At 36.9% G+C, this 27,893-nt stretch overlaps 1 protein-coding gene across 1 annotated transcript in view; it reads left to right on the forward strand.

Moving 5' to 3' along the window:
• The window catches only part of ZSWIM6 (zinc finger SWIM-type containing 6), a 110,050-nt gene that overhangs the window by 26,217 nt on the left and 55,940 nt on the right, over window positions 1-27,893 (forward strand). The window contains exons 2-3 of the mRNA XM_031666819.1: window positions 7,519-7,936; window positions 27,033-27,181. Coding sequence (XP_031522679.1) covers window positions 7,519-7,936; window positions 27,033-27,181 — 567 coding nt within the window. The remainder of the gene's footprint in view (window positions 1-7,518; window positions 7,937-27,032; window positions 27,182-27,893) is intronic.

Here is a 27,893-nt window from a genome sequence, read left to right on the forward strand (position 1 = left end):
CAGGGCTGTCCCCACCTTTAAGAAGGGTGGAAGGCCAGAGCTGCTTTCCTTGTATTAGAAAAGGTTGGCATCAGAGAAAGCAGCTTACGTTTAAAAGATTGGGGTAAATAATTTACATTCCTAAGCATTTTTCAGAGTTACAGTTGTGAAAATAATTCAAATTCCACCAATTTTTCTTTTAATCACAACCCCCTCCCCAACTGCCCACCCAGAATCTGAGGCTAGACAATGATGGTTTCCCTTAAATATGCAAGTGAAAATACAGAAATACATCTTGAAAAATTAGTTGATGGCAATTTGTTGTTGGTGGTGAGGAACCCTTATGCACTTCTGGATTTGGTATGACAGAGTGATACGCCTTTTTTTTTTTTTTTTTTTTTTTTTTTAATTCAGCACTTCCCCTTAAACTAGTGCTACTTCTAGGTGCCCATTGCAGATATCCGAATTAGTGGATAAGAGTCTTATTTTCAAAAATAATTTTAAATAATTAATGCCACTCATATCTAATACAGGTATTCTGATCACATGGATTCTTGTAAGAAAATGGTGTCTAAGAATCTACATTAACGAGAAAACAACCAATACTGAGCAGAATACTGCTGGGAACTCTTAGTTGGGCCCGTCCAATGCATGCTCCATAAATTTTTATGTTGTTTGTATGGTATACTGTGGTTTACAGTCTGGCCTTTGCATTAATTTGCCATTGTTTTTCTCTCAAATATTAATGAAGTGTAGGAGTGATTCAGTTCCAAATAGGCATTTTTAAGGTGGTCTTAAAATAAAGCTTTTCCTTTAAAAAATATTTTTTTCGGAAAGATGAAAACCACTTCATTAGTGATTGCTGGCAAAATCTCCTAATGTCTTCCTATAAGCTGTTTAAGCTTAGCATTAGAAATTAGTGCTAGAGGATTTAATTAGCCAGCTCACAGGATGCAGTCCCTTTAATTTAGAATTTCCCTTTGAGAAAATTATGGAGTTGAAAAGGAATATGATATTTTATACAAGTTTCCATCTTGGGTCCTTATGTTGTTTGTTCTGCTGATCTGGAAATTGTACATGATTTACATTAAAACTTTTTGTTTTTAATATCGATTATTGTAGTGTGGCGTGTTAGATTAAGTGCAATAGTTCTCAGAGTTGGGAAAGGTAAAAAGGTTTTTTTGGGGGCAATGATTAACTCATCTACTTTACCAAGGTTACATAATCAAGTATTAGTTACTATACATTTGGCTAATGCAGTGGGTTTAGTTAACCAATAAATACATTATCATGGGAGGGTTAACACTTTTGCATTTTTAGACTTGGCTTTAAAAAAATTACAGAAAAATTCCTCACAACCCTTGCCACCCTTTCAGCCATAACATTACATTGCCTTGGTTTCTGCCTTTAATTTCCCTGGGGGTTCTTTTTATTTAGGAAAAGGGTGAAAGATGTATTTGTGTAAGTGCTACACCAGTGCTTCTGTTAAATTCTTTTTCAACAAAGAATATGTTACTTGGGCGCCTTGTACACAGGGCGCATACTTTTTTGGAAAGAATCTGCCATGAAAGCAGTAGTTTTTAGTGTGCATGTTTATTTCATGTCTGCCAGTTTATTTTAGCTTAGAAATTTCCTAATGCTTTGAGTTTATAACAGTCTTTCAGTTAACTGAGTGTATATACATATATGCACAAAATGGCCAACTTTTAGAAATTACTTGTGTATTTTAAAATCCCTTTTTTTCAGTCTGATATCATGTGTCTCCTTGTTCCCTTTTATATGCAATTAAAATTTAACCTAAGATATGAAAAATATGTTTTAAGAAAAGCTTAACTTCTTAAGCTTAATTTGGAATGTCAGTGAAGAATTAAACATTTGCTTTCTAGAAACCTTAATCTTTTTAATGTGAAATTAACATAGATGATTTGAATATGTGTTCATGTGTGAGAACTTTGTCCCTTCAGTGTTTCTCTACTGAGTCTTTTGGACCTACTATAAGATGTAAGTGCAGATAGTGCCACATCAGTATGATGTAGACAAGAGGAGTTCTTTCTTCCACATCTTGGCAGTGCATTATAAGAGCAGTTCTTCAACTTTCTGGTATCATTCTTAATAATGGAAGTGCCCATAGTGCTTTTGCTTATGAGAATTATATCTAATGATATTTACTATGTTTGAAATTAAAAAGGAAAACAAAATTATACATTCAAATAACAGTAATGAACTCACAACATAAACAATATATCTTTATTAAAAAATCTGCAGTTCTCAAAACAAAAATATTTTAGTGAACAGGGTGACACTGTTTTATATTTTTGCAAGCCTATTTAATGTCTGTCTTAAAAGAAGAGCGCTGGACTTTGCTGTCTGTCTCTATGTTCAGTTTGTAATGATACTGGAATGTGATATCATTACATTACACATTGCATACTAATGTGATACTGGAAAACTAAACATACATTCATGAAGAAGATTTTAAATGGCTAATAATGTCTAGATATAAGTATTTTTTAAAATATTGATCTTGTGGGCCCTCTCAAAGAGACTTAGGAACCTCTTGGGGGGTCCTAGGACCATACTTTGAGAATCATTGCATTATAACATTTTAGAATCCTTTATGGTTACCAAAAAAGATTCTCCCCTAATACTTTCTAGTTTTTCTCTATATGAAAGTAACACTCTTTCACAAAATTAACTATTTGTGAGTTGACAGAACTTAATAGGAAAATGGGGAAAGAGAGCTGGGTTGAGTAAAGGTATAAGTAACTCTTTGAAATATTTTGGTTTTGCCATCAAATAGCAGTGATTCCTCTAGTATTGTCTGACTGACTTAACTGAGACATTCTCAGTGATCCCTCTCATTTTCCAAGCCATCTCCACAGGCTAGACCCCTCCTCCCCTCAAGATTCCAGTAGCTTAGAAAAAGAAAGTGTTATGGGTGAAAGGGAATGTGTCCGACACCCCTCCTCTGTTTCTCCAGCTGGGAAGGGAAGGAAAGGGAAATAAAATTTAATGAGCACTTTTACTATGTGCCAGGTGCTTTACATATGTTATTTCATTTTAATTCCCCAAACAACCCTAGGAGGTATTTCTAGCCACATTCTGCACACAAATAAAGCAAGATTCAGAGAGGTTAAATATTTAATGTAAGATACGTAGCATTTAAGTGGCAGAACCTGATCCAAACCAAAGTCTATTCCCAAGGACTATACAACACTATGCCTTGGTTTGTGCTTTGTTTTTCTTCAGTTCGTGCAGATTAAGAATGTGGATTCTAACATTTTATTGGGTTCTATGACAGCATGATGATAAAACAGTTTGTTCTGTGAAGCTCTTGTGGAATTAACTGTCTTTCACTGGTTATGTTTTATAAAGTCAAATAAATATTTTAAGAAAAGGTTTGCATAATTTCAGTTTTAGTTCTATCCGTGTTTTTCCATAGAGTGCAGGATTGTCCCTTTTGTATGCTCAATTCTGTTATATAGAACAGCTAACTATCCCAGAGGAAGATTCTGCATTTGCAGCCCTAAAACAGCTGGTCATCATAGTTTGTCAAAACTCTAGAAAGGCAAAAATCAGTTCTCAGGAACATTGTTTTGTCTTGAAACAAAACCTAAGAGGTAAGACCAGCTGGGGGGTGTCTTACAGCCTTATTGGGATTATTGAGGGAGGAACAGTGTCCTTGTTTGTCCTGTGGGTTCTCTCGTATGATTTAGGATCCGCAGAGAATGAGTTGGTAGAATTTCAAAGAAGGTTTCTCAAATTGGAGAGGCCAAAATACACCACTATACAATCCTGAAGTAGTCTTGGTCAAATTCCTGCATATTGACTGAGTCATTGTATTGTGTAGTCTTACAAAGTAATATACCAGCTGCCCTTTATGTGTATGTGTATAATTTTCCTGTATTTAAAGTAAAACCTCTCTCCTTTAACATGCTCACCTAAAGGTAAGGGGAGCCACCCCTAGCCCTGCCAAACAAAACAAAACAATAGGCCTCAGAGCATTAAATAGCTGCCACAAAGCTAGTCAAATTAAAGATGCCATTACCTGAGGACAAAGAAGTTTCTATAAAGTTAGCAGTATAGGAGAGGAGTCATCCTGGTAGCTGATGGTGGAGAAAGGTAACAAAAAGAGCCTACTTTAAAAATACTGGCATCTGCAGTTGTCTCTTGGAGTTCTTCCCCATTCAGTAACACCCTAAATGGTCACCTGATTAGGGGGGCAGAGTAGAATTTATGACATTTAGAAATACTTTTGCCAAAAATGATTGGATTTTTTGGGCATTTGCAAGATAATCTAGAATTACTTGGAAAATGAACATTCATAAAACACCTTAATCTTTGATGATCTCAGAATATTGAGTGTTATGCTATAAGACATGTATATGTTTATTTGTGCTTTCACATTTCTCTTGGATTTAAATTGTTTTGGAGGTCACAATATTTTATTGTTTGCTTTTTAAAAAACTTTACAAGAATAGTAAATTTTAAGTAACAAAACTGTATAATATGTGGGATTCCCTCCTGCATAATTGTGTGATGTCAAGATTCAATATACTTCTTTTCTGACTTGTACTGAATAACTCATGTGAATAAAGCAGGTCATTTTTGTAGAAACTATTTGAGGGCTTCACCAGTTTTTATAAGGCCTTTTATTTATTTATTTTTTTTAGGGAGAGTCTCCCTGTGTCACCCAGGCTGGAGTGCAATGGCGCGATCTTGGCTCACTGCAAGCTCCGCCTCCCGGGTTCACGCCATTCTCCTGCCTCAGCCCCCGCCCCCCGACCCCCAAGTAGCTGGGACTACAGGCGCCTGCCACCACACCTGGCTAATTTTTTGTATTTTTAGTAGAAACAGAGTTTTCAGTGTGTTAGCCAGGATGGTCTCGATCTCCTGACCTTGTGATCCGCCCGCCTTGGCCTCCCAAAGTGCTGGGATTACAGGCATGAGCCACCGTGCCTGGCCAAGGCCTTTTCTTTGATAGTTAAATCAGTCTTTTTTGAAGCATCTGTTATGTTATCTCCGGGTAGACTATTTAAGTACTAACTGGTTTAACTCTTGGATCCTTAATTGTCTTGGCTTTGCCTGTGATTAGAATCATTCTCCATCTTCAAGGTGTGGGGATGGGGAAAATGTTATCTCCAATATCACTTTTGCAGAGAGACAAATATACTGAGTTGGTTGGTGAAGAGAAATGTGACAGTGTTAAGTGGGAAGAGACTGATTTTATAAATGGTCAGTTTTCCTATTAACTGGTTTGCCTGTGCAAGTACATATATGACAGGTGGAAAACAAGAGTTTGCCTTGAACTAAATGCACAGAATGTGCTTGGGAACTTTCCAGACTCTCTCTTATGATCCCTTGGTAATTTTCTTGTCTTGATCTGTGCCTGTCCCAAGAATTTTTAATTATTGTGGGTTTATATTACATCTGCATATATTACAGCAAGGCCGCCCTCGTTATTCATTTTTGAGATTTGCTGGAGTGTTTACTTTTTCATGTGACTTTTTCTTTATGGGAACATAGATATTTAAAAATTTTAGAATATTTACTATGTACCCTTTCTTTAATTGTGGTTTTTCAGAAAAAGTTGTTGATTAAAAGACATAAAGGAGACTGGAATATCCATTCTGAAACAAAATATTTGTGGAAGAAAACCAAAGATTATTATATGACAATTCTCAAAATTTCTTATTGTGAAGCAGTAATAGTGACTTGTTTTTAGGGAATGCTCTTTTTTCATTGGTGCATTTGATAAAGATTATTGCAACACCTTTCTCATTTTACTAAATGTTGCTGAGAATGATCAAGGTGAAATTATATTACCTCTGAAAGATTTCTTAGGAGGAGCATTTCTTTCAACTGTCTGACCTGGGTGGACTCTGCGGGGGAAGACAGTAAGCGGGGTTCAGATGTCCTGTGTGTAAACCCTTAGCATTGTCTGGCCGTCATTCTTGAATTTTACCTCTGCAGCTCCATGTGCACCACCCCTTCCGGAGTCCCCACATGGTAGCAATCCTTTTCTTTGTGAATGAAGGGGAACTGGAAGAAACAGTGGCCAGCTAGATGAATTTTATTAAAGTAGCATCAATAGAGGAAGGCTGGGAAAGAGCCCAGGGCTTCACTGTGTAGCATTCAAGTTTCAGGCATCTGAAATCCTGAGGTCAGTCTGAGTCGTGGAGGTTCCCAAAACTATATTCTTCTTACTCCCTTCAGGCTTATCCTTGGCCACTGTTTATGGCTTTGAGAGAGAGAGAGGTTGGGATTGAAGGGATGCTCCCCCTTACCATCCACCCCAATTTAGGACAGCCTTCCTCTGCAATGTAGGGAAAGAGAGCATGGAGGAGTTGTCCTCTGGCCAAGCCGGTCAGGACTGCCTGGTGGGCAGTGGTGGTAGAAGGCAGTAAGCTGTAGCTAGTGCTGTCCAAGGGGAAATGGCCACCGGGGCTGGGTGAATGCCTCATGTGTGGACCATTATAGGCAGCAAAACGGCCATTGGTCATGGAGCTCATAGAGCAGGGGTCCCCCAACCCTGGGCCGTGGACCAGTACCGGTGGACTTAGATTCTCATAGGAGCACAAACCCTATTGGGAATTGGACGTGTGAGGGATCTAGGTTGCATGCTCCTTATTAGAATCTAATGCCTGATGATCTGAGGTGGAACAGTAGAAGTTTCATCCTGAAACCATCCCCTTCCCCCATCCATGGGAAATTATCTAATTGTCTTCCACAAAACTGGTCTCTGGTGCCAAAAAGGTTGGGGACCACTGTCATAGAGGATTTCTGTGTGGGTGTAAGTTTAAGGTATAAGGCCTCTTAAGGCTTTTTCCACCTTGGTAATTTTGTACCGTGTGTGTGTGTGTGTGTGTGTGTGTGTGTGTAATAACCATACATCTGTATAACTTTCCTCTGTATGTGACATGGAAGAGAATCATCATTATGAGTTACTTAGGTGGTAGTGTATATGAGATTTGGTGGGCCCTGCAATTCTATAAGCAGTTGCTGCTCATAGACATTGCTGTATTGGGATATACGTTATGCATGTTACAGAAAGGATTATTAAATTTAAAAATTTTTCTGGTCAAAGTTTGTGAAAGGGACCCCCTTAGAGTTGCAATATTGGTTGGTTGGGGCCAGCTAGTGGCTGCCTAGAATAAAGGTGGGGAGAGTTTGTTTTTGAGAAGAAAGCTGAGCTGACTGACTCTACTTTTAAAAAGGGGTAGAAAAAAGAAGAAAACCACTGATCCCACTGATCTAAGGGATTATTGTCTTGTATACCCCGATTCAGAGTAGAGTAATGATGGCCTCTGAGTGCTGTAATCTAACCACTTCCTATAGGTATGATGGTAATGTATGGCAATATATGTTTTCATATGGTTGTGTAAAATACTTTAGCATATCTGTTGAATACCATTTTTTTTTAACCTGTAAGGTGCTGGTGCTAGTAGTGGTTAGTGGCCTGAATGTTTTTACTTGAATATAAAGGCTGTCATATTTTTTTCTTGCTGCTGTCAAGTCCCACACATTTCAAAGGATTAGAGCATTTCATGGCATGTGAATGCAGAAGCTAAACCCTCCCTTTCTTTCTTTCACCCTCAAGGTTTCCACTTGAGCGGCACAGTGACAGAACCTGCAATACAATCGGAGCCAGAAACTGTTTGCAATGTGGCCATCAGCTTTGATCGTTGCAAGATTACCTCAGTGACCTGCAGCTGTGGAAACAAGGACATATTTTATTGTGCCCATGTTGTGGCACTGTCTTTATACCGCATCCGCAAGCCAGATCAGGTCAAACTGCATCTTCCCATTTCAGAGACTCTCTTTCAAATGAATAGAGACCAACTGCAAAAGTTTGTACAGTATTTGATCACAGTGCACCACACAGAAGTTTTGCCAACTGCTCAAAAATTAGCAGATGAAATTCTTTCCCAAAATTCAGAAATCAACCAAGTTCATGGTGAGTATAGACATTGACTCTTTAAATGTCCTCTCTGGATCCTTTTTCACTTATAAATTCAATTATTCTGCATAAAAATGAATTAAATGTAAAATAGGTCATCAGCATTGCTCTTAGTTGGTCAAAAGAGATTTTTACATTTGTATTCTAAAACATTTCTTTTGAAGTGTTTTGTGTTAGGTGCCAAGCCTTTTGTGCTCAGAAAAATCATACATGTTAAAGCTTGGTTCTTACACTTCCTTTATATTTAGTCACATTTCATCAAGTACTAGATATTAGTTATGCAGAGCACTTATTTAATTCACCCTTGTCAATACACTGACTTGTGCCTATTGTGAATTTTTTCATTTTCTTTTAAAATTTATTTTCCAGTGCAGGAAAGTTTCTGATCAGTTGCCTCATATTAGGAAAATAAATTGTTTTTAGAAAAACATTAGAGCTTGTTTAGAGAGAATTTGGAATGTGAATATTTTGTATAAGAAAATACAAAAAGATTTCTTTTAAATCTTTTATACATTGAACATGTTTTCTCATTTATTTGTAAACACATTTATTGAGTGTTTATTTTATGCAGTGCAAATATGTCAACTTACAAGAATATATACGTGCAACTTTTCAGAAATATACGTACCACTTATTTCCTAGAGTACATTAATATAAGATAAATAATGTTGTCAAAACATAGGTTGCTTGTATTTTTAAAACATTTGGATATAATTTTAAAAATATTTAAAAATGTTGAAAAAAGTAATGCAGTTTTGACTAAACAGCTCTGGGACCTAACGTTGTTACATTTCTTTATTTATATTGATTTGAAATCTAGGACTAGTCTCTCAACCCTATTCTTTTAGGTTTTCCTTAGTGGGTTAGTTGATACAGCAAATAAAAATGTTTCAAAAAAGCAGTTTGAGGTCCTTTTTTGTAAACTTTAAAAATTACGAGATATAAAAATGTAGAAAAGTACATATAATATGAATGTGCAGATTAACAAAGTGAACTATTACCCAGGTCAAGAAATAGATGGCTCTTAGCACTTGAGAGGGCCCCAAGTACCCCCTTTCAGTCACAAGTTCCTTTCTCTTCCCCTTAGTAACCACTGCCTAGTTTTATAGTTATCACTTCCTTTGCAGTTTGTGTTTTGTTGTTTTTGACATCATTAAACATTGATTTAGTTTTATCTGTTTTTAAACTTTGTATAAATGGAATAATACAGTATGATTCTTGTATTACCTGACTTCTTTCACTCAGAATCATGTTAAGATTTACCCATATTTTTTCACATACCTGTAATTTATTCATCTGGTGAAGCACTGTCTAGTAGAAATATAACATGAACCTTCCCATAGAAATAGAATATTAACCACATGCATAGTTTTAAATATTTTAATAGCCACATTTTAAGAAGTGAAAAAGAAACAAGTAAAATTAATTTTGGTAGTATGTTTTCTTTCGCTCAGTATATCTAAAATATCTATCCAACGCATATCATAATATTCGTAAATGTTCAAGAAAAATGTTGTTATTTTACTTTTTTTCATGTTAAGTCTGTGAAATCTGGTTTCTGTTACACACCTCACAACATAGCTCAAAACACTGGTAGCTACACTGCAAGTGCTCAGAGCCACATATGGCTAGTGGCTGCCACGTTGGACAGCACAGCTCTAGAGTCTTCTGAGTATGAGAATACTACTATTTATTTGTCTGTGTTCACTTTTGATAGGCCTAGTTTTGAAAGGAGCTGCTGTGAACATTCTTTTACAAGTCTCGTGGTGCTGTGAGATACTTCTAGCGTGGTTTCTCTGTCAGAGGAAATCCACATAGTTGTATTTCTTCTAGTATACCCCATATCAGGCTCAGCTTTACTAAAGTAGCCATCATGAGGTGTGTAAAGCGTTTGACTTGGTAGTCTGCCAATGTTAAATAACAGGAGTGTAAACAACGCTGCCACAGAAGTACCTTCAGCCCTTCAAAAGCACATGTATTCAAGGACTTTTTCAAGCAGGCTTCTGCTCTGTCATATCATCTGCCTCAAATCTTGCTGCCTTGTGAAAATTCAGGCCAGCTAACGGTCATCCTAGAGAGTTCTCTGTTTGTGGCTTCTTACTAAATTGTACATTGGAAGCGGAGAACAGAATATACTGTTTCTTCAAACTTTTATGCATTCTCTCCTTTCCCTCTTTTTTTCCTTAGGTCATGTAATCCGCTAGGATCACTTTGTTCTCTTGAGCTTTAGTAAAACCGAAAGCCTCCATCAGTAATGATTTGCTTGTTCTGCATTTCTCTTGCTTGTTTTGAAGGATAGTAGCCCCTAAAGTTTCTTATCAGAAAGATTTTTCAGTCTGTGTTGAAATAATGGAACTAATGAAACAATGTAAACTAAAGTTGGATGAGATAATGTATTCACATGATGTAGTTCTTTCATAGTTTCTAAAATAGGAAAGCCTATCAAGGATAGATTGCAGGTTACCTTTAGAGTCAATATGATTTCCTAGTAACTTGTGTATAGGAACAGCTTCTCCAGAGCAGTGAATTTGAGCAATTTATCCCGCCAGCTTTCTCTTCACTTAATTTATCATCAAATTTGCTCTCAGCCTGGAAATGGACCAATTACATGAGCTGCCTTCCTGCCTTCCATTCTAGTTTGACAAGTGGTAAAAAAGAAGAGAGGTAGGAAGCAAGCCATGGTGACCTTAAGTGATGAAATGGGAAATCTGCTCCCTGGAGGGTCTTATTTTAATTGTTAATGACTTAATAGGGGGTGGGATTAAAACTGTTTTACAAAAAAAAAAAAAAATGTTATTGCAGTTACTTGACAACATGATCCCACCTGCCTATAAAGATCTGTATGTAAGGCACTCTCTTTTAAGAAATCTGTTTCTAAAGCAGTACTTTCTTGCATGGTTTTGTGGATACACTTTTTCTTTGAGACAAAAGTCTTGAGCATGAATATTGGGAGGATTTAATTTTTCTCTGAGGAAAAGCATCACTTTTACCTCACATAAATAAAAGAGTTAAGATATGATTTAGACTTGATTAGTAGGCATCATAAAGACAAGGTTTAGCTTATCCAAATCTTTTTTGGAAGAAAGGCATATTATATATAATTTATGAGTAAATACAAAATATGTTGTTAACAGTAGGTTTTTCCCCTTTTCCTTGTGAACTTAACCTAGTAGTTGTTCTTAGTAGTTGTTTTTCTTATTATTTTACAATATTTTTTTTAAAGGTTTATCCTGGGGAATTAAAGTTTTTCAAGCCTATTTCACACACATTGTTCTTCACAATTTCCTTGTGAGCAATATTCTTGCAATTTTTATAATTGCAGTAGTTTGTAGATAAAGAAATCAAGGAGAATGAGTTTAGTGACTTATCCAAGGTCACAGATTCAGTGAAAGTTGTTGGAATATAGTTTGTCATCATAATAGTTCAGTCCTTGTCAGTAGACCATTTTACATTTCAATATGTTTTCATAAAATTTCCCACATAATTTTAATTAGATTATAAAATTAACCACTACATTCTAAAAGAGGCTGTAAGATAGTTAATGTTAATGGCCCACCAAGGAGATTGCCAGTTGTAGTTCTGTATTTTTAAAGCAAAATTGTTTGCTCTTGGTTTTATAATCTAATAAAACTTTCTAGTGTCCATATTTTTAAAAAAGAAGCTGGTGTCTTTGCTAAGTACTTTTCTAGAGACTTACAGATTTCCAAGTGCTAACCCCACTCTTGTAGTTAATTAACTTGGTCTTTTCTGTCCTTTATGCTTCCTATTAAAGGAGATGTATTGTAGATTGGTAAACTGTGGTGTAGGGACAGAACACTGAACTTAAAATCTAGAGGCCTAGAATCCAGTATTGTCTCCACTACATATTACCTGTGTGACCTTGGATGGGACCCATTTTTTCTCATATTTAAAATGCTCATAATCTTCTCTATCAGTGTTGGGATAATTTTAATCATATGATGGATAATTATAAAAAGGATAACTGACCTTACTTCACATTGGGGTATCCACAAGTACTCATAGTTAAGAAGAGAGAAGCCGGTAAAGGGATGGATAGTACTATAATTGGAGGTCAGATTGCTTTCCCCTGACTTTCTGGCACATATTTCCTCCTCTTTTATTTTCTCTCCTACGGCTTTTCTTACACTAATCTTCCTATGGGCTAGCCTGTACTGGGCAGATTACCACAAGGAAGGACAGTCTGAGGGGAAACTGGCCTTAACCGCAACCGAGAATAGAGGAAAAAAGGAAAGGATCATTTCAGTGGCCCTTTTATTCCTATGGCCTGGACTAATCCTGAAAGTAGCCCAGACTTACCCCTCACTTCCCTGTCATGTGCCTAGAGATGCCATCTCAGCTAGCCAAATGTAGAAGGCATTTATTCACATATTGGATGAGGGTTGACATATGACATCTAAGATCTCTTCCGCTCTGTGTCTTTGCTGGTGGTTATCTACAAAGGCATAGGAGGAACCTAGGCTCTGTACTGCAAAGGTGTACCTTCTGTAGCTTCACCCAGGCGTGCATTCATGTGTTGTTCTTCCATTTCAATTTGTTTGAGCATGGTTCTTACACAACCAAGACCAAGAATTCCATTCATGTCTGCCTGTCCTGCTTAACCTTGCCTCTGAATGCCTTTGTGTCCTGGCCACGTTGTATATCAGTCTATTCAGACTATCCCAGGTATTAGCAAACAAACAAGCAAATCTATTCAGCAGTCCCATCTTCATTGCATAGCTCTTCATTTTCATTTGATTGTGAGCTTTATCAGGCTGAAACTGTGGCCTGTGTATCCTGATAGCTTCTGTAAGCACAATACTTAAGACGTAATAAGTACTCATATCTGTTAAGCAAAAAGTATGACTGTCATTTTTCATTCTGTTTTGTTTTTAGTAGGAAGTGGGTATTTATTCTTTAAAGACATGTACACTTTTATGTTCCAAATCTACCAGTGAGTGACAGCTGGAGTCATCTGATGGAGGCCTCATGTCACATTTTCCTTCCTTTTATTTCCCTGTGGATGGTTGTGTTTATTGTAATTGGGCTTGCCTTAGCAACCAGTTTTTGCAGGTATCCTAGGGAGGTAATTTGATTGTTAGTATCATACCCTTTCTGTTGTATAATAGAACATTCTGGTGTTGACAGTTGGTAAAACAAAGGTATGGTCTCCTGATGGTCTGTATAATTAGCAAATATATTCTGTAGGAGATAGTTCAAGTTGCTTTCACTATACCATCTTTAAAGTGCAGTAGAGTGAAACTTAAAGAAAATTTATAAAAGAAGAATTCATGTAGTAGTATTGAACTATCTCAAAAGGCAAGTCCTCATTTTTTTTCCCATTCCCAATAGCTCCCTTAGTCTCCAAAACCACCCTTATTCTCACAAGGCAGGCACTGTGGAGAGCATGGTTCATATTCTGAGACATTTTTCCTCATGAACACACATGTGCAGACATGTGCACACATATATATGAAGTTTTAAAATAAAGAATTCAGAAAATAGTGTTCAGTTTTTTTCTCTTAATATGTCATGAATATCTTATGTTAGTACTCTTATTATGTAGTTCTATTTTAATTGTAGTACAGTATTTGTAGTATGGATATATTTAGCTTTTAACTCACTGAATGACTTTGAGGAGGTTGTTTGCATTTTTCCCTGTATATACACTGTTGCTGTGACCATCTTTATGTGTGAATGTGTGTGTGTATGTGTGAATTTGTATAGATGTAATAGATTCTTAGTAGTAGAAATGCCAGAATAAATGATATATGCATTTTGAATTTTGTAAGTACTGCTGAACTTCCCTTCAAAAATTACCAGTTTTACCCTTAAGTTGTAAGTGAAACTTGATGTTTCTATAAGGATGTTTTTAGGCTGGGCTTGGTGGCTTATTATACCTGTAATCCTGGGACTTTGGGAGGCTAAGGTGAGTGGATCAGTTGAGCTCAGGAGTTCAAGACCAGCCTGGCCAACATGGTGAAACCCTGTCTCTAGTAAAAATACAAAAATTAGCTGGGCATGGCGGCGTGCACCTGTAATCCCAACTACTTGGGAGGCTGAGGCAGGAGAACCACTTGAACTTGGGAGGCGGAGATTGCAGTGAGCCGAGATCACACCACTGCCCTTCAGCCTGGGTGACAGGGCGGGACTCTGTCTCAAAAAAAAAAAAAAAAAAAGTGTTTTAAAAAAACGGATAAAATCTATGATCATGTACAGGTGATCCCTTTTTTTTCTTAATATGAAAAGTTTTTGCATTTCACTTTATTGCCAAAGAAGTCGTCTTTGAACTTATGTCTCTTAATTAGGAGGAATTATAAATCTCTAGCCCACGAGGAATTTGTTGGGGAATGCAAAAACAGCCAGGTTACTTTTAGCCCAATACCCTTCATCCTCTCTTCGCCTCCACATCTTGCCTTCCCTCACACTCTTTGGTCATCTCTGACACCATCCCAACCCTCATAATTTAAAAAAGATTGCTGCCAGCTGTGATCAGTTTCCTTGCCCATCCCTCTCTCATTGAGCTGGCCTCCGATCTCTCCCGTTTGGCTAGAAGAGCTTATCATTCCCATCTCCCCCACAGTGGCGTTTCTCATACCTCCCACTGTAAAACTATTCAGAGTGTTTAAGAGTTTCAGCTTTGAAGTTGGGCAACTTAAGTTAGAATACTGGCCCTTTGCTTTCCAGCTTTGTTACCAAGGGGCAAGTAACTGAATCTCTTCAGGCCTCGGTTTTGTTGGTTGTCAAATGTGGACAATGAAGACTGCCCATTTTATAAGGTCAGGATGGTCAAGGAGTAAAAGTGAGCTGCTATTACCGTCATCATTGTGATGTGGCAGTTGATAGGAGTCCTCAAGGGCAGTGGTAAATATTTAAGGAAAATATTTGTGAACCAGTTTTTTTTTTTAAGTCTTTTAAAAATAATTGGAGTCAACTATTCTTAAAGCCTGAAAACATAGTAGATCTCTTTTAATAAATCTGAAGAGTTGAATTATGTAAAAATAAGACTTCCTGAGAACTTTGCATTTAAATATCTTTATTTGTGTACTGAGTAATCATTAATACATTTATTAGATAAGTAATGGAAAATAACGTACCTGAAAAGCACTCTGGGTTTATACTCTGCAGTTTTTAATGAGCATTAGAGAATGTACAAATACTTTATTGCTTTTTTCCATATAAAATAGATGATTATTTCTGTACATGAATACCTATACTATTGAACTGCTGAAGTAAATTAAATGATAATAAGAGATGAATAATAAAATCAGAAGAGAGGAAAATAATAGAGGAGGGGCCATAAACCCTGACAGGTCTGTTTGAGTTCCCTGAGATATATGCTGATGGCAGTGCTGCTTATTTACTTCCTTGGCATTTAGCTGAAAGGAAGGTGGCTTGTTGGGGGAGCAGAACCTGGTGCACATCAGGCCTTCCTGTGTCATTAGCCTCCACAATCAGGAAAATGGCTTGTCCTCTGATCGCTCCTGGAGAGGACACCACACTATTTTATGGCAGTAGAATTACATGGAGTGACCATAGAGGATGGAAGGTGATGAAAGATCTGGCTGTTTCAACTATAACAAAATTGTAAATTGGAATAAAGGCATTAGTACCCCTTTGAAAGGAGACTTTAATTCAGGATAAAACTTAAATCTTTTCTAAAGATCTAAAGAGTGTGTTTATTGAGTGTTATCATCTTTCAGAGGTCTTCTAGTTCTCTCTTCTCTGCTGTAAAGAAAGAAATTTTTTTGAGTCTGAGTCACTAAAGTTTGTTGTCTTGCCTTTTCCCTCTCGATGCCAATGGTTGATGTCAGATTTTGCCTGTAAGACAGATCGACCAAGACCTTTGTAAGCCACCGACTTAATGTTTCCTAGCTTTAACAGCAAACCCTAAAACTGTAGGAGATGGCCTTCTTCTGTGGGTCCCCAAAAGAGGCTGAATTAATCACCTCTGCAGTGTAGACATCTGCTGCCTAAATTCTGCCTGGATAGGCTGAATTTGACGAATTAATTTTAACAAACAGGGACACTGCTACATAAATATAAATGTAAAAGCATTATTTGGAAAAAGGTGTTACTGTGGCAGTTGGGTCACAGTTAAGACGAAGATGTTAACTTTGTTTTGTTTTGTTTTGTTTTGTTTTTTGAGACAGAGTCTTGCTCTGTGCCCCAGGCTGGAGTGCAGTGGCGCGATCTCGGCTCACTGCAAGCTCCGCCTCCCGGGTTCACGCCATTCTCCTGCCTCAGCCTCCCCAGTAGCTGGGACTACAGGCGCCGGCCACCACGCCCGGCTAGTTTTTTTTTTTTTGTATTTTTTTAGTAGAGGCGGGGTTTCACGGTGTTAGCAAGATGTTAACTTTGTAAACAAAAGACCTTTGCTCTTTCTTGTTTTGAATTTGTTTTCCAGCAAAGTAGATAAAATAAAGCATTAAGTCTTCAATTGGAAGTCAAAGCTGTGAGTAGCTCCATGCACCAGAAACAGCATAAGCCAGTTATAAACGTGTCTTCATAGCTCAGTTTAAAATCTGCATAATGACTTGGTGGTATCTAACACCTAGAAGTAACTGTATCCGTGGCATGAGACAGATACCTCATTCAGTATGGCTTAAATATGCTTTATTAGATGCACTGGAGAGGTGTCTGTCTGATGCCTCAGGATCATAAATACTTTTAATTATTGAGATCTAGAATGTGCCACCCTGCTTAACATTCTCTCCAGATAGAATTCTACTGCTCCTACCATTTTTATCCCCAGCAAAGATTCTGAATCAGTGAGTCTGAAGTGGTATCTCAGCATCTATTTTTCACAATATGCCTCTGGCATTTTGATATGCCGTTACTTATCAAAAGAACTATTGGGGCAAGCGAGTTTGATGTTGGGATAAATCACAACTAAATCAGAACCAAATCAAGCAGTAGACAGGGGATGCCAAAGACTTAGATAGTAGTCCTTCATATCCATGAATTCTCCTTTGCTTTCTGCCTGTGACATTACATTACCAAGGTAGGCGGGTAAATCAAACTCACACATCCATCTCTGGGAATGAGAGACCAAATTGTTCTACTTTTTTTTTCCAACAGATAATTTGACTTTCCCCGAAGGCCTGAAGAATTAAGCTTCAGTAATAAAATGCCCACAAAGATTAATTATACAGTTGTAAATATTATAGCATTTATTATTATAAATATAAATAAGAGCAAAAACATGATAGGCTTTAAAACATTTTAATGGACCATTTAATTTACATACATACAGATTCTGGTTCCTGCCCAACGGGGGGAATATCTAATAGCAACTATATAAATACATGAGTTATGTTTCTTTTTGCATTCCCTTCTCAAAGCTAAATGCTGAGAGGTTTGTCTTTGATTATAGACAGCCATTAACAAGTAGACATAAATTTTGCAAATCTTACATTTTATATAAGGCTTAGGCAACATTGTAATGCATGTAATCAAGACATGTTAGGATTTAAATAGTTAAAACTACAAGAAAAGAAAACCAAATACCGCATGTTCTCACTCATAAGTGGGAGTTGAACAGTGAGAACACATGGACACAGGGAGGGGAACATCACACACCGGGATGTTTTGTGGGGCGTGGGGGGCTAGGGGAGGGATAGCATAGGAGAAATACCTAATGTAGATGACAAGTTGATGGGTGTGGCAAACCACCATGGCATGTGTATACCTATGTGCATGTTCTGCACATGTACCCCAGAACTTAAAGTATAATAAAAATAGTTAAAACTTAGCATTAGTGTTAAATACATGAATTTGTACTTTTGGGGAAATTATTGTTGTAGACATTAAATTTCCTGGTCTATTATGTATAGTGTACATGTCTTATTCCTGAAATATAGAATGAATCTATGTTTTATTTACCTACTAGTTATCTTTGCTTGCAGTCTTATGAGTAAGTCAGGAAGATTTCTATATCACATGAGCAGATTTCTAATTTTTATTGCTTAGTTAATTTTTTTCCTTACATTATAGAATTTTAGAGTTAAGGAAATGAAGGCCTGAAGAGCTTAAGTTATTTGCTGGAAAATGCATAGTTTTTCCAAACAGTGCCTACAACTGAAATCTTCTGAATTCTAATCCATCCTCTCAACTAGTGTGTAGACTTTGGGCCATTTTTTTTTTCCCCCAGTGCATTTCCTTCTTGCCCAGTACTGTAAAGAAGTAAGTTAATTCTAATACTAGCTTACCAAAAAATAAAAATAAAAACCCCAACTTAATGTATCAGTTCATTTTTCGATTGCTTATAACAGAATACCAGAAATTGAGTAATTTATAAAGAAAATGAATTTATTTCTTATAGTTCTTGAGACTGAGAAGTCCAAGGTTGAGAGGCGGCATCTTGTGGGAGCCTTCTTGCTGGTGGGGACACTGGGGGCACAGGGCCTTGCGTGGTAAGGGAGCTGAGCATGCTAACATGCTAGCTTAGGTATCTCTTCCTCTTATAAAGACACCAGCTCCCTCCCATGATAACCCATTAAGCCATTAATACACTAATCCAAGAATGGATTAATACATTCATGAGGGCAGAGCCCTCATGATCCATTCACCTCTTAAAAGGCCCCACCTTTCAATACTGCCACATTGGAGTTTAAATTTCAATACGAGTTTTGGAGGGAACAAGTATTCAGATTTTCTTAAAAACTTAAGAAAACATAATTCATATATTTATACATTTGCTATTAGATTTTTCTTCACTTGAACCAAAATCTGTATGTATGTATGTATGTAAATTGTCCATTAAAGCAATTTTAAAATCCATCATATTTTAAAAATATATAATAGTGTCCAGGCACGGTGGCTCACACCTGTAATCCCAGCACTTTGGGAGGCTGAAGTGGGCAGATCACAAGGTCAGGAGATCGAGACCATCCTGGCTAACAGGATGAAACCCCGTCTCCACTAAAAAATACTAAAAAAAAAAAAAAAAAAAAAAAATTAGCCGGGTGTGGTGGTGAGTGCCTGTAGTCCCAGCTACTCAGGAGGCTGAGGCAGGAGAATGGTGTGAACCCAAGAGGTGGAGTTTGCAGTGAGCCGAGATCACACCACTGCACTCCAGCCTGGGCAACAGAGCAAGACTCTGTCTCAAAAAAAAACAAAAAAAAACAAAAAAACCCCATATATATATATATGGTGTTTTTAAAATTTATCCAATTTTAAGGAAAAATATACATTGTGTAATTTAAGTCAAGAGTAATTTCTGTATTCTTCTATCACTTTTCACTATTATTGGGGGAACCCGCCCCCAATATTTCAACCTATTTTCTTTCTATTTTCCATAAATGTCAGGCGACTGAGAAATAAAGAGTACAAAGAGAGGAATTTTACAGGTGGGCCGCCGGGAGTGACATCACATAGTGGTAGAACTGTGATGCCCACCTGAGCCTCAAACCAGCAAGTTTTTTATTAAGGGTTTCAAAAGGGGAGGGGGTGTAAAACAGGGAGTAGGTACGAAGATCACATGCTTCAAAAGGCAAAAAACAGAACTACTAATAAGGGTCTAACAAAGATCACATGTTTCTGAGGGAACAGGACAAAGGGAAAAAGCAAAACCACTGATAAGGGTGCAACAAAGATCACAAGGTAAAGGGCAAAAGCAGAACTACTGATAAGGGTCTATGTTCAGCGGTGCCCGTATTGTCTTGATAAAGATCTTAAACAACAAAAAACAGGGTTTGAGAGCAGAGAACCGGGCTGACCACAAATTTACTATGGTGGTGGAGTTCCTCCCCTCCCTAGTAAACGTAAGGGCACTGCAGCAGACCAGGGCATATCTCAGTCCTTATCTCAACCACATAAGACAGACGTTCCCAGACATCTGGGCGGCCATTTATAGACCTTCCCCCAGGAATGCATTCCTTTCCCAGGGTATTAATATTAATATTCCTTGCTCAGAAAAGAATTTAGCGATATCTCTCCTACTTGCACGTCCGTTTATAGGCTCTCTGCAAGAAAACAAAATATGGCTCTTTTTGCCCGACCCTGTAGGCAGTCAGACCTTATGATTGTGTTTCCTTGTTCCCTAAAATTTGCTGTTATTCTGTTCTTTTTCAAGATGCACTGATTTCATATTGTTCAAACACACGTTTTACAATCAATTTGTACAGTTAGCACAATTATCACAGTGGTCCTGAGGTGATGTATATCCTCAGCTTATGAAGATAACAGGATTAAGAGATTAAAGTAAAGACCAGGCATAAGAAATTATAAAAGTATTATTTGGGAACTGATAAATGTCCATGAAATCTTCACAATTTATGTTCCTCTGCTGCGGCTCCAGCCAGTCCCTCCATTCGGGGTCCCTGACTTCCTGCAACACACTATTGGCGTGAAAAAAAAGTAAGTGGAGTATATTCTGAAGTTTTTGGGGGGTATCTGAATGGTGACCCCTTTGCCAATTTAATCAGGCCACAGAAGACTGCACCAAATTCAGATCTACTTAAAATATTTGGCTATTTCTGTGGCAAATCAGACCCCCAAGTCTGACATGGGTATGACCCAAGCAGCTGAAATGTCTTCAGTCGTGCCACAGCAGTCAGCCCCCATCCAAGTAGTTCTGGGGCAGGTCTCCTTGTGGATTTTGGCCCTTGGTGCCCATAGAGAACAACTTAAAAAATAACAAAAATTGGGAGAAGTAACCACTGTGAGGCTAGATGTTTTTCGAGATGGAAGATTCTATTGTTTAGCTCAGTTTATCAGAAGGACCAGTGGAAATGGATGGTCAGTAGCTAATTAGAGTTTCCCCATGAAGAGGATAAGGAGGGATGTGTCAGATTTCCAAGGAGGATGTTGGGAAGAATTTAAAAATAAAAGTCAAGATTCAATAGTTGTTTGGAAAATCTCTTTTGAGGCATTTATGTAAAGAATCTATAGGTATTTTGTGCAAGGGTGTGTGTGTGTGTGTGTGTGTGTGTGTGTCTGTAGAATCAAAAAGATGGGATGGATTAGGGTCTCTGAATTTCTGTGGGATACAGTTATAGACCTAGTAGTTAACTTCACATCATTGTGTATCCTTAAAGCTTTCTGTAAAAAAGAGGCATGCTAACAAATGCCTACAAACATACCAGTACCCTTCCTTAAATATTTATTTGCTTTAGGGTTGACAGCCCCTCCCTTGATGACCTCGGGGCTCAACATTAGCTCTAGGATCCTAGAATATGTTCATCGGCAGAAAAAAGAACCTGGAGACTGGATTTAGCAGTGTGGCTGTGTACAAGTCATAACCAATTGGAACCCATTTCTCCTGTAGAATGGGGATCATGATCTATACTCGCCTCCAGGGGACATTGTGAGGAGAAAATGAGATAATGTTTATGAAGATGCTTTATAGTGGTTCTTAACCTTTTAACTAAGAATTCTTTTTCCAGGGGAGAAAATGTATATGTGCCTTTCTCCGTCCCTCTTTCCCCCTTCCTCCCAGTACTTGATCTTCTGATAGTGGCTGGGTGTTAGGAAGCAGTGGTAAGCAGGGCAGATACAATTCTTGCTCTCATGGAGCTTCACTTCTACGTACTTGTCCAGTCCCTACTTGGAATGACTTTCTCTTTCTGGAAGAGTTGGTCTCTCCAATCTTCCTAAGAGGCCACTTATTTCCTTTGTCATCCTTGCTCATTTACTTATGCAGCCTTTAAATGTTGGCCTTCCTTAGGATTTGGTCCTAGATGCTCTTAAACAGTTTACTGTTTCCCGTAGTATATCCAGCTTCCTCCTTGAAATCCTCTTCCCTCTTCTCCACTGTCTCAAGGGTATGTCAAATTCACATCTAAAACTAAGCTCATGACCTAAACGCTGCCCCTCCTGACTCCCAAACCTTGTCCTTCTCTGGTGGTCTGTGTGTCAGTGAGTTTTCCAGTATTCCATATGGTTGTTTAATCCAGAAACTCATGTCTCTCTCTATCTGCTCATCTCCCATACTAAACATATCCACTTATTCACCAAGTTCTTGTTGCATTTATGAAATCCTGTCATCCTCTCCATTTCTGCTCTCATTGCTGTTTTTCAAGCAACTATCATCATCCTGTATGCACACCATCAGAATAGCAGTATGTATTTTTGCCCCTCAATTCATCCCCCATATTTCAGATAAAGTTATTTTTTATACATAAATATATTCACATGGTTCCATAATTTTAAATGATGTCTCCTTCCCCCATGTAACTAGGTTACCTGTACTCTTTCAAATGTCCTTCCAAAATATTTTATGCATATATAAGGAGATACTAATATGTAAGCTCTTTTATAAACCTCATTATTTATTTATGTGTATTTTGTTTATTATCATTTTTATTTGTATAAATTTTGAGGTACAAGAGTAATTTTGTTCCATGCATAGATTTCATGGTGGTGTGTCGTCTGGGCTGTAGGACATCCATCACCTGAATAATGTACATTGTACCCATTAAGTAATTTCTCGTCACCCACCCCCCAACTCTTCCAAGTCTTCATTGTCTATCATTCCACACACTCCATGCCCTTCTGTACATAAGCTGCCACTTACCAGTGAGAATATGTGGTATTTGTCTTTCTGTGTCTGATTTGTTTCACTTAATATAATGGCATCTTGTTCCATCTTTGGTGCTGCATGGATGTGATTTCATTCTTTTTTTTTTTGTATGGCCAAATAGTATTTCATTGTGTATCTGTACCGCATCATTCATTGATAGACACTTAGATTGATTCCATATCTTTGCTGTCATGAAAAATGCTGTGATATAACATAGGAGTGCAGGTGTTTTTCATATAATGTTTTCTTTTCCTCTGGGTAGATACCCAGTAGTGGGATTGCTGGATGGAATGGTAGTTCTATTTTTAGTTATTTGAGAAATCTCCATACTGTTTTCCGTAGATGTTATACTAATTTATATTCTCACCAACTGTGTATAAGAGCTCTGTTTTCTCCACATCTTCATCAACATCTGTTATTTTCTGTCTTTTTAATAATAGCAATTCTGACTGGTTTAAGATGATATCTTATTGTGGTTTTGACTTGCACTTGTCTCATGGTTAGTGATGGTCTTCTTTTGAAAAATGTCTCATGTCCTTTGCTCACTTTTTAATGGGATTATTTGTGGGCTTTGTTGTTGTTGTTGTTGAGTTGTTTGATTTCCTTGTAAATTCTGGATTTTGTTCCTTGTCAGGTGAATAGTTTGCAAATATTTTCTTCCATTCTGCAGGTTATCTCTACACTCTGTTATTTCCTTTGCTGTACAGAAGCTTTTTAGTTTCATTACGTCCCATTTCTCTATTTTTGTTTCTGTGCTTTTGAGGTCTTTGTCATAAATGCTTTGCCTAGACCAGTGTCCAGGATAATTTTCCCTAGGTTTTCTTCTAGTATTTTTATAGTTACAGGTCTTACATTTTATGATGAGACATAGGAGTCCAACTTTGGTCTTCTGCATGTGGCTATGCAATTTTTTGAAATTTATTTCCAAAAAGGACACCATTTATTGAAAAGGGTGTCCTTTCCCTAGTGTATATTCTTGTGAATTTTGTGGAACATCAGTTGGTTGTAAATGTGTGGCTTTATTTCTGAGTTCTCTGTTATGTTTCATTGGTCTATGTGTCTATTTTTATACTAGCACCAGGCTGTTTTGGTTACTGTAGACTTGTAATATAATTTGCAGCCAGGTAATATGATGCTTCAGCTTTGTTCTTTTTATTTATTTGGATTGCTTTGGCTATTTGGGCTCTTTCTTTCGTTCCATATGAATTTTAGGATTGTTTGTTCTAATTCTGTGAAAAATGTCAATATTTGGATAAGGATTGCTTTGAATCTGTGGATTGCTTTGGGCAATAGGGTCATCTTACTTATATTAATACTTCTGATCCATGAGTATGGGATATTTTTCCATTTGTGTCATCTTTAATTTCATTCATCACTGTTTTACAGTTTTTTTGTAGAAATATTTTACCTCCTTGGTTAAATATATTCTTAAGTATTTTATTTTGTTATTTGGTACTTATTGTGAGTAGGATTTGGTTCTTAGGTAGATTGTTATTGGCATATAGAAACACACTTTTTGTATGTTGATTTTGCATCCTGCAACTTTACTGAATTCGTTTATCAAATTGAATCACTTTTTGGTGGAGTCTTCACGTTTTTCTAGATGGAAGAATGTATGATCCGTGAACAGGGATAATTTGACGACTTCTTTTCCAATTTGGATGCCTTTTATTTACTTCTCGTGACTGATTACTCTGACTAGGACTTCCAGCATTATGTTGAATATGAGTGGTGAAAATGGGCATTCTTGTCTTGTTCCAGTTCTTAGAATGCTTTCAACCTTTCCCCATTCAGTATGATGTTGACTGTGGGTATTTCGTATATGGCCTTTATTATTTTGGGATATGTTCCTTTTATGCCTAGTTTGCTGAGAATTTTTTATCATGACAAGATGCTGCATTTTACAAATGCTTTTTCTGTGTCTATTGAGATAATCATATGTTTTTTGTTCTTTATTCTGGTATCATATTTCTTGATTTGCATGTTGAACAATCCTTGCATCCCTGGTGTAAAATCCATTTGATCATGCTGTATAATCTTTCTGACACACTGTTGGATTGGATTTGCTAGTTTTTAAAGAGTTTTATGTCTGTGTTCATCATGGATGTTGGTCTGTAGTTTTCTTTTTGGCTTGTGTCCTTGTCTAGTTTTGGTACCATACTGACATTAGCCTTGTATAATGAGTTAGGGAGGATTCTGTCTTCTGATTTTTTGGAACAGTTTCAAGACAATTCGTATTAGTTCTTCCTACGTTTGGTAAAATTAGGCTGTAAATCCATCTGATCCTGGGCTTTTCTTTGCTGAGAGATTCTTTATTACTGATTCAGTCTTGCTACTCATTACTGGTCTGCTCAGGCTTTTCTGTTTCTTCTAGGTTTTCTAGTTTTGGGGCATATAGTTGTTCATAATAGGTCTCTGATCATCTTCTTTATTTCTGTGGTATCAATTTTAATGCCTCTGTTTTCATTTCTGATTTTATTTATTTGGTTCTTCTCCTTTTCTTGGTTAGTCTATCTAGTATAAACATCATTAATTGCCTGAAAAGTGGTATACTGTGTATATTTTTATTCTCCTTGATTTTTTTTTCAATCAACAGTATGTCCTGGATATCTTTCCATTGTAATGCATAGAGAAGCTCCACATTCATTTTTATGGCTGCATAATATTTCTTGGTAGGAATGTTGAAACTGATGCATATCAGGACAAAACATCTTTTATTATTTAGAGTTTTTCTTTCTTCCATTTTGATAACTTGTCATGAATTCCCATTCATTTCTCTCAGGGAAAAAAACTAAGCTCCTCACCAACCAAGCCACTCAGTTGACCCTGCTTCTTTTCTCGAGGATTATCTTGTATTACTCTTCCTCTCATCTTCTATCCTTGGGTTGCATAGAGTGCCTTTTATTTCTTCCATGCACCATGTTTTTTCCTGCCTAAGGGTTATGCTCAAGTTCTTCTCACATGCAGACCCTTCCCTCCTTTCCTGACCTTTAGTTCATTTTTAATTAGCTTTTAATCCACTTAAGGCAGGTCTCACCTCAGTGCCATTTCATCAAGGTATGCTTACCCTAGCAATCCAAAGCCAGAATTCTCTAATGATAGTCTTCCATCACCCTGCCCTGTTCCTCTGAGCAGTTATTACCATTTGTTATACGTTTGTATATATGATTATTAGATTGATATTTATCTCAAAAACCTAAAAGAGTGTTTTTCAAATAGTGGGTGGCCACCCCGTTATAGGTTGTAAAATCAGTTTTAAAAATTGTGACAAGCCATCTTTAAAAAATGAAATAGAGTAGAAAATATTGAGCCTCTGCTTATAGTAAGGACACTTTCTTTCATCAAATTTTTGCAGATTAATTATGTAAACACACAGACACATAAACATATTAGTCATGATGTAAAATATATTTCTTATTGTGGGGTCTTGTTCAGCAAAATTTGAAAGCCTCTGAACTAGGTTATAGATTCAGTGAGGACAGGAATTCTGTCTATTTTGTACACTATTCTATCCCCAAGTCTAGCAGAGAGGCTGGCACTGAGTCAGGCACTCAGTAAATGTGTTGACTGGCTGAATGAATGAATGAACATATACTTTTGCAGGCAGGCTCAGGGACCCACTGCCTTCCTCTACTAGGGACTAGTAGACCCTGGTTCTAAGCAGATGCTAGTGATTATTTCTTTGGTTAATTGAGTCTGCTTTAGATCATTAGAAGACAGGAAAAGTAATACAAAACCACACCTACAGATGTATTTTTTTAAAGGGTTGATAAGCAGATGAAACACTGAGGATGAATGATTTTTAGATCTAAATTTTTTATATATTACTTTTGAAACTTAGACCTTAAAATACCATTTTATTTTATTGGCAAATAGTGAAACAATCTACCTGCCTAAATATCTGGGTAGTTTTTAAATTTCTAAGGTAGTCTTTACACACAGGGCTTATTACATAGCTGTTATCTTTGTGTGTACTTCAGCAATAAAATATTTATGCAGTTTGGCAAGGTGATACTACAACCTGGTTTAATACAACAGCTGCACTGCCTGTTCCCATGTGGCTTGATTTCCCTTTTTAATCTGCGGTTTTCTGCAACTAAAGACTTATGTCAGCATGTAGTTTATACAGCAGCAGATAATGGTGAAAACTTATTGAATTAACATAGTAAAGAGAGAAATACTCTGCTGAGTTAACTTGTCTCATATTTTTCTAAAGTCTTTGAAAAACATTTTTTCCAGCGTGGCCTACACAGCTTTATAAACATCATGTATTTACAATGAAACACTTTTGTGAATTTGATTTTTTAGAGAACCTATAAACTCATCTCCAGAGATAATAGTCTCTGAACCTAAAAAATAGGAATATCTCAGTTCTAAAGTAATCTGCATTTGGCTTAGCACAAATCAGGAGAGTTCTGGAAATGAGAGTGATCCTTGTATTTACTTTGTCATAAATTTGTATGTATAATTGAAATTGAGATTGAATTAAAAAGTAGGCAAAAAGAGTCTTAATCCTTCTAGCACAGAGTTTTTATCTAGCCTGTGTGTTATTATTTTTCTTTCTATTTCTAGGTGCTCCCGATCCAACAGCAGGTGCTAGTATAGATGATGAAAACTGCTGGCACTTAGATGAAGAGCAGGTTCAAGAACAGGTTAAACTGTTCCTTTCCCAGGGCGGGTACCACGGATCAGGGAAGCAGCTTAATTTGCTCTTTGCAAAGGTATGATTGTCTATTTCTAAAGAAATATTCTAAATATATACATATATAGGGACTATCTAAATATGATCATGTCTACAATAGGATAAAGTCTCTTTTGAAAATTAAAGAACAGGGTCTAAGTTAGTTGACCAATAGAAACTTTTGTATTGTAATGCAAGCTTTTTTTCCCCTTAGGTGATCTTAGACAAGATGTGGGACATTTTTGTCTCTCTCAGTTCCTATCAATAAAATGGTGATAATTTATACAGTTTTGAAAAACCTCTTACAATAATAAAAGCAAAATAATTAACAATGTTATTCAAAATGCCATTTTTTCAAGTTTTTCCCTTTCTAGTTGATTTTCCCAAGAGAACATAGTTTTATAATCCCTAAAATGTGCTTTAATTATTTAGTTTAATAATGTCAGTATCTATAAGTTAATTTCAAGAGCTTGAGTTTTAGAGTCAGATAGATCTCAGTTTAAATCCAAGTTCTAGATCTTTCTAAGTATATAAACCTTGGCAAATTATTTGTTAATTTTCTCATCTAGAAAATTAGTTAATAATAACATATTTCCTAAAATCATTGTGATAATGGTGTTAAATGATGCTGTCTGCTGTTCATCTCCATCATTAAAAATTGATGTCTCAAGAATTTAAATTATCTTGGTCATAAGTTCCTTGTGAGCGGAAGCTGTGTGTTTTGCTTTATACAGAAGTTTCAGTATCATACA

The sequence above is a fragment of the Papio anubis genome, chromosome 5, assembly GCF_008728515.1.
Source record: "Papio anubis isolate 15944 chromosome 5, Panubis1.0, whole genome shotgun sequence".
Taxonomy (NCBI): Eukaryota; Metazoa; Chordata; class Mammalia; order Primates; family Cercopithecidae; genus Papio; species Papio anubis.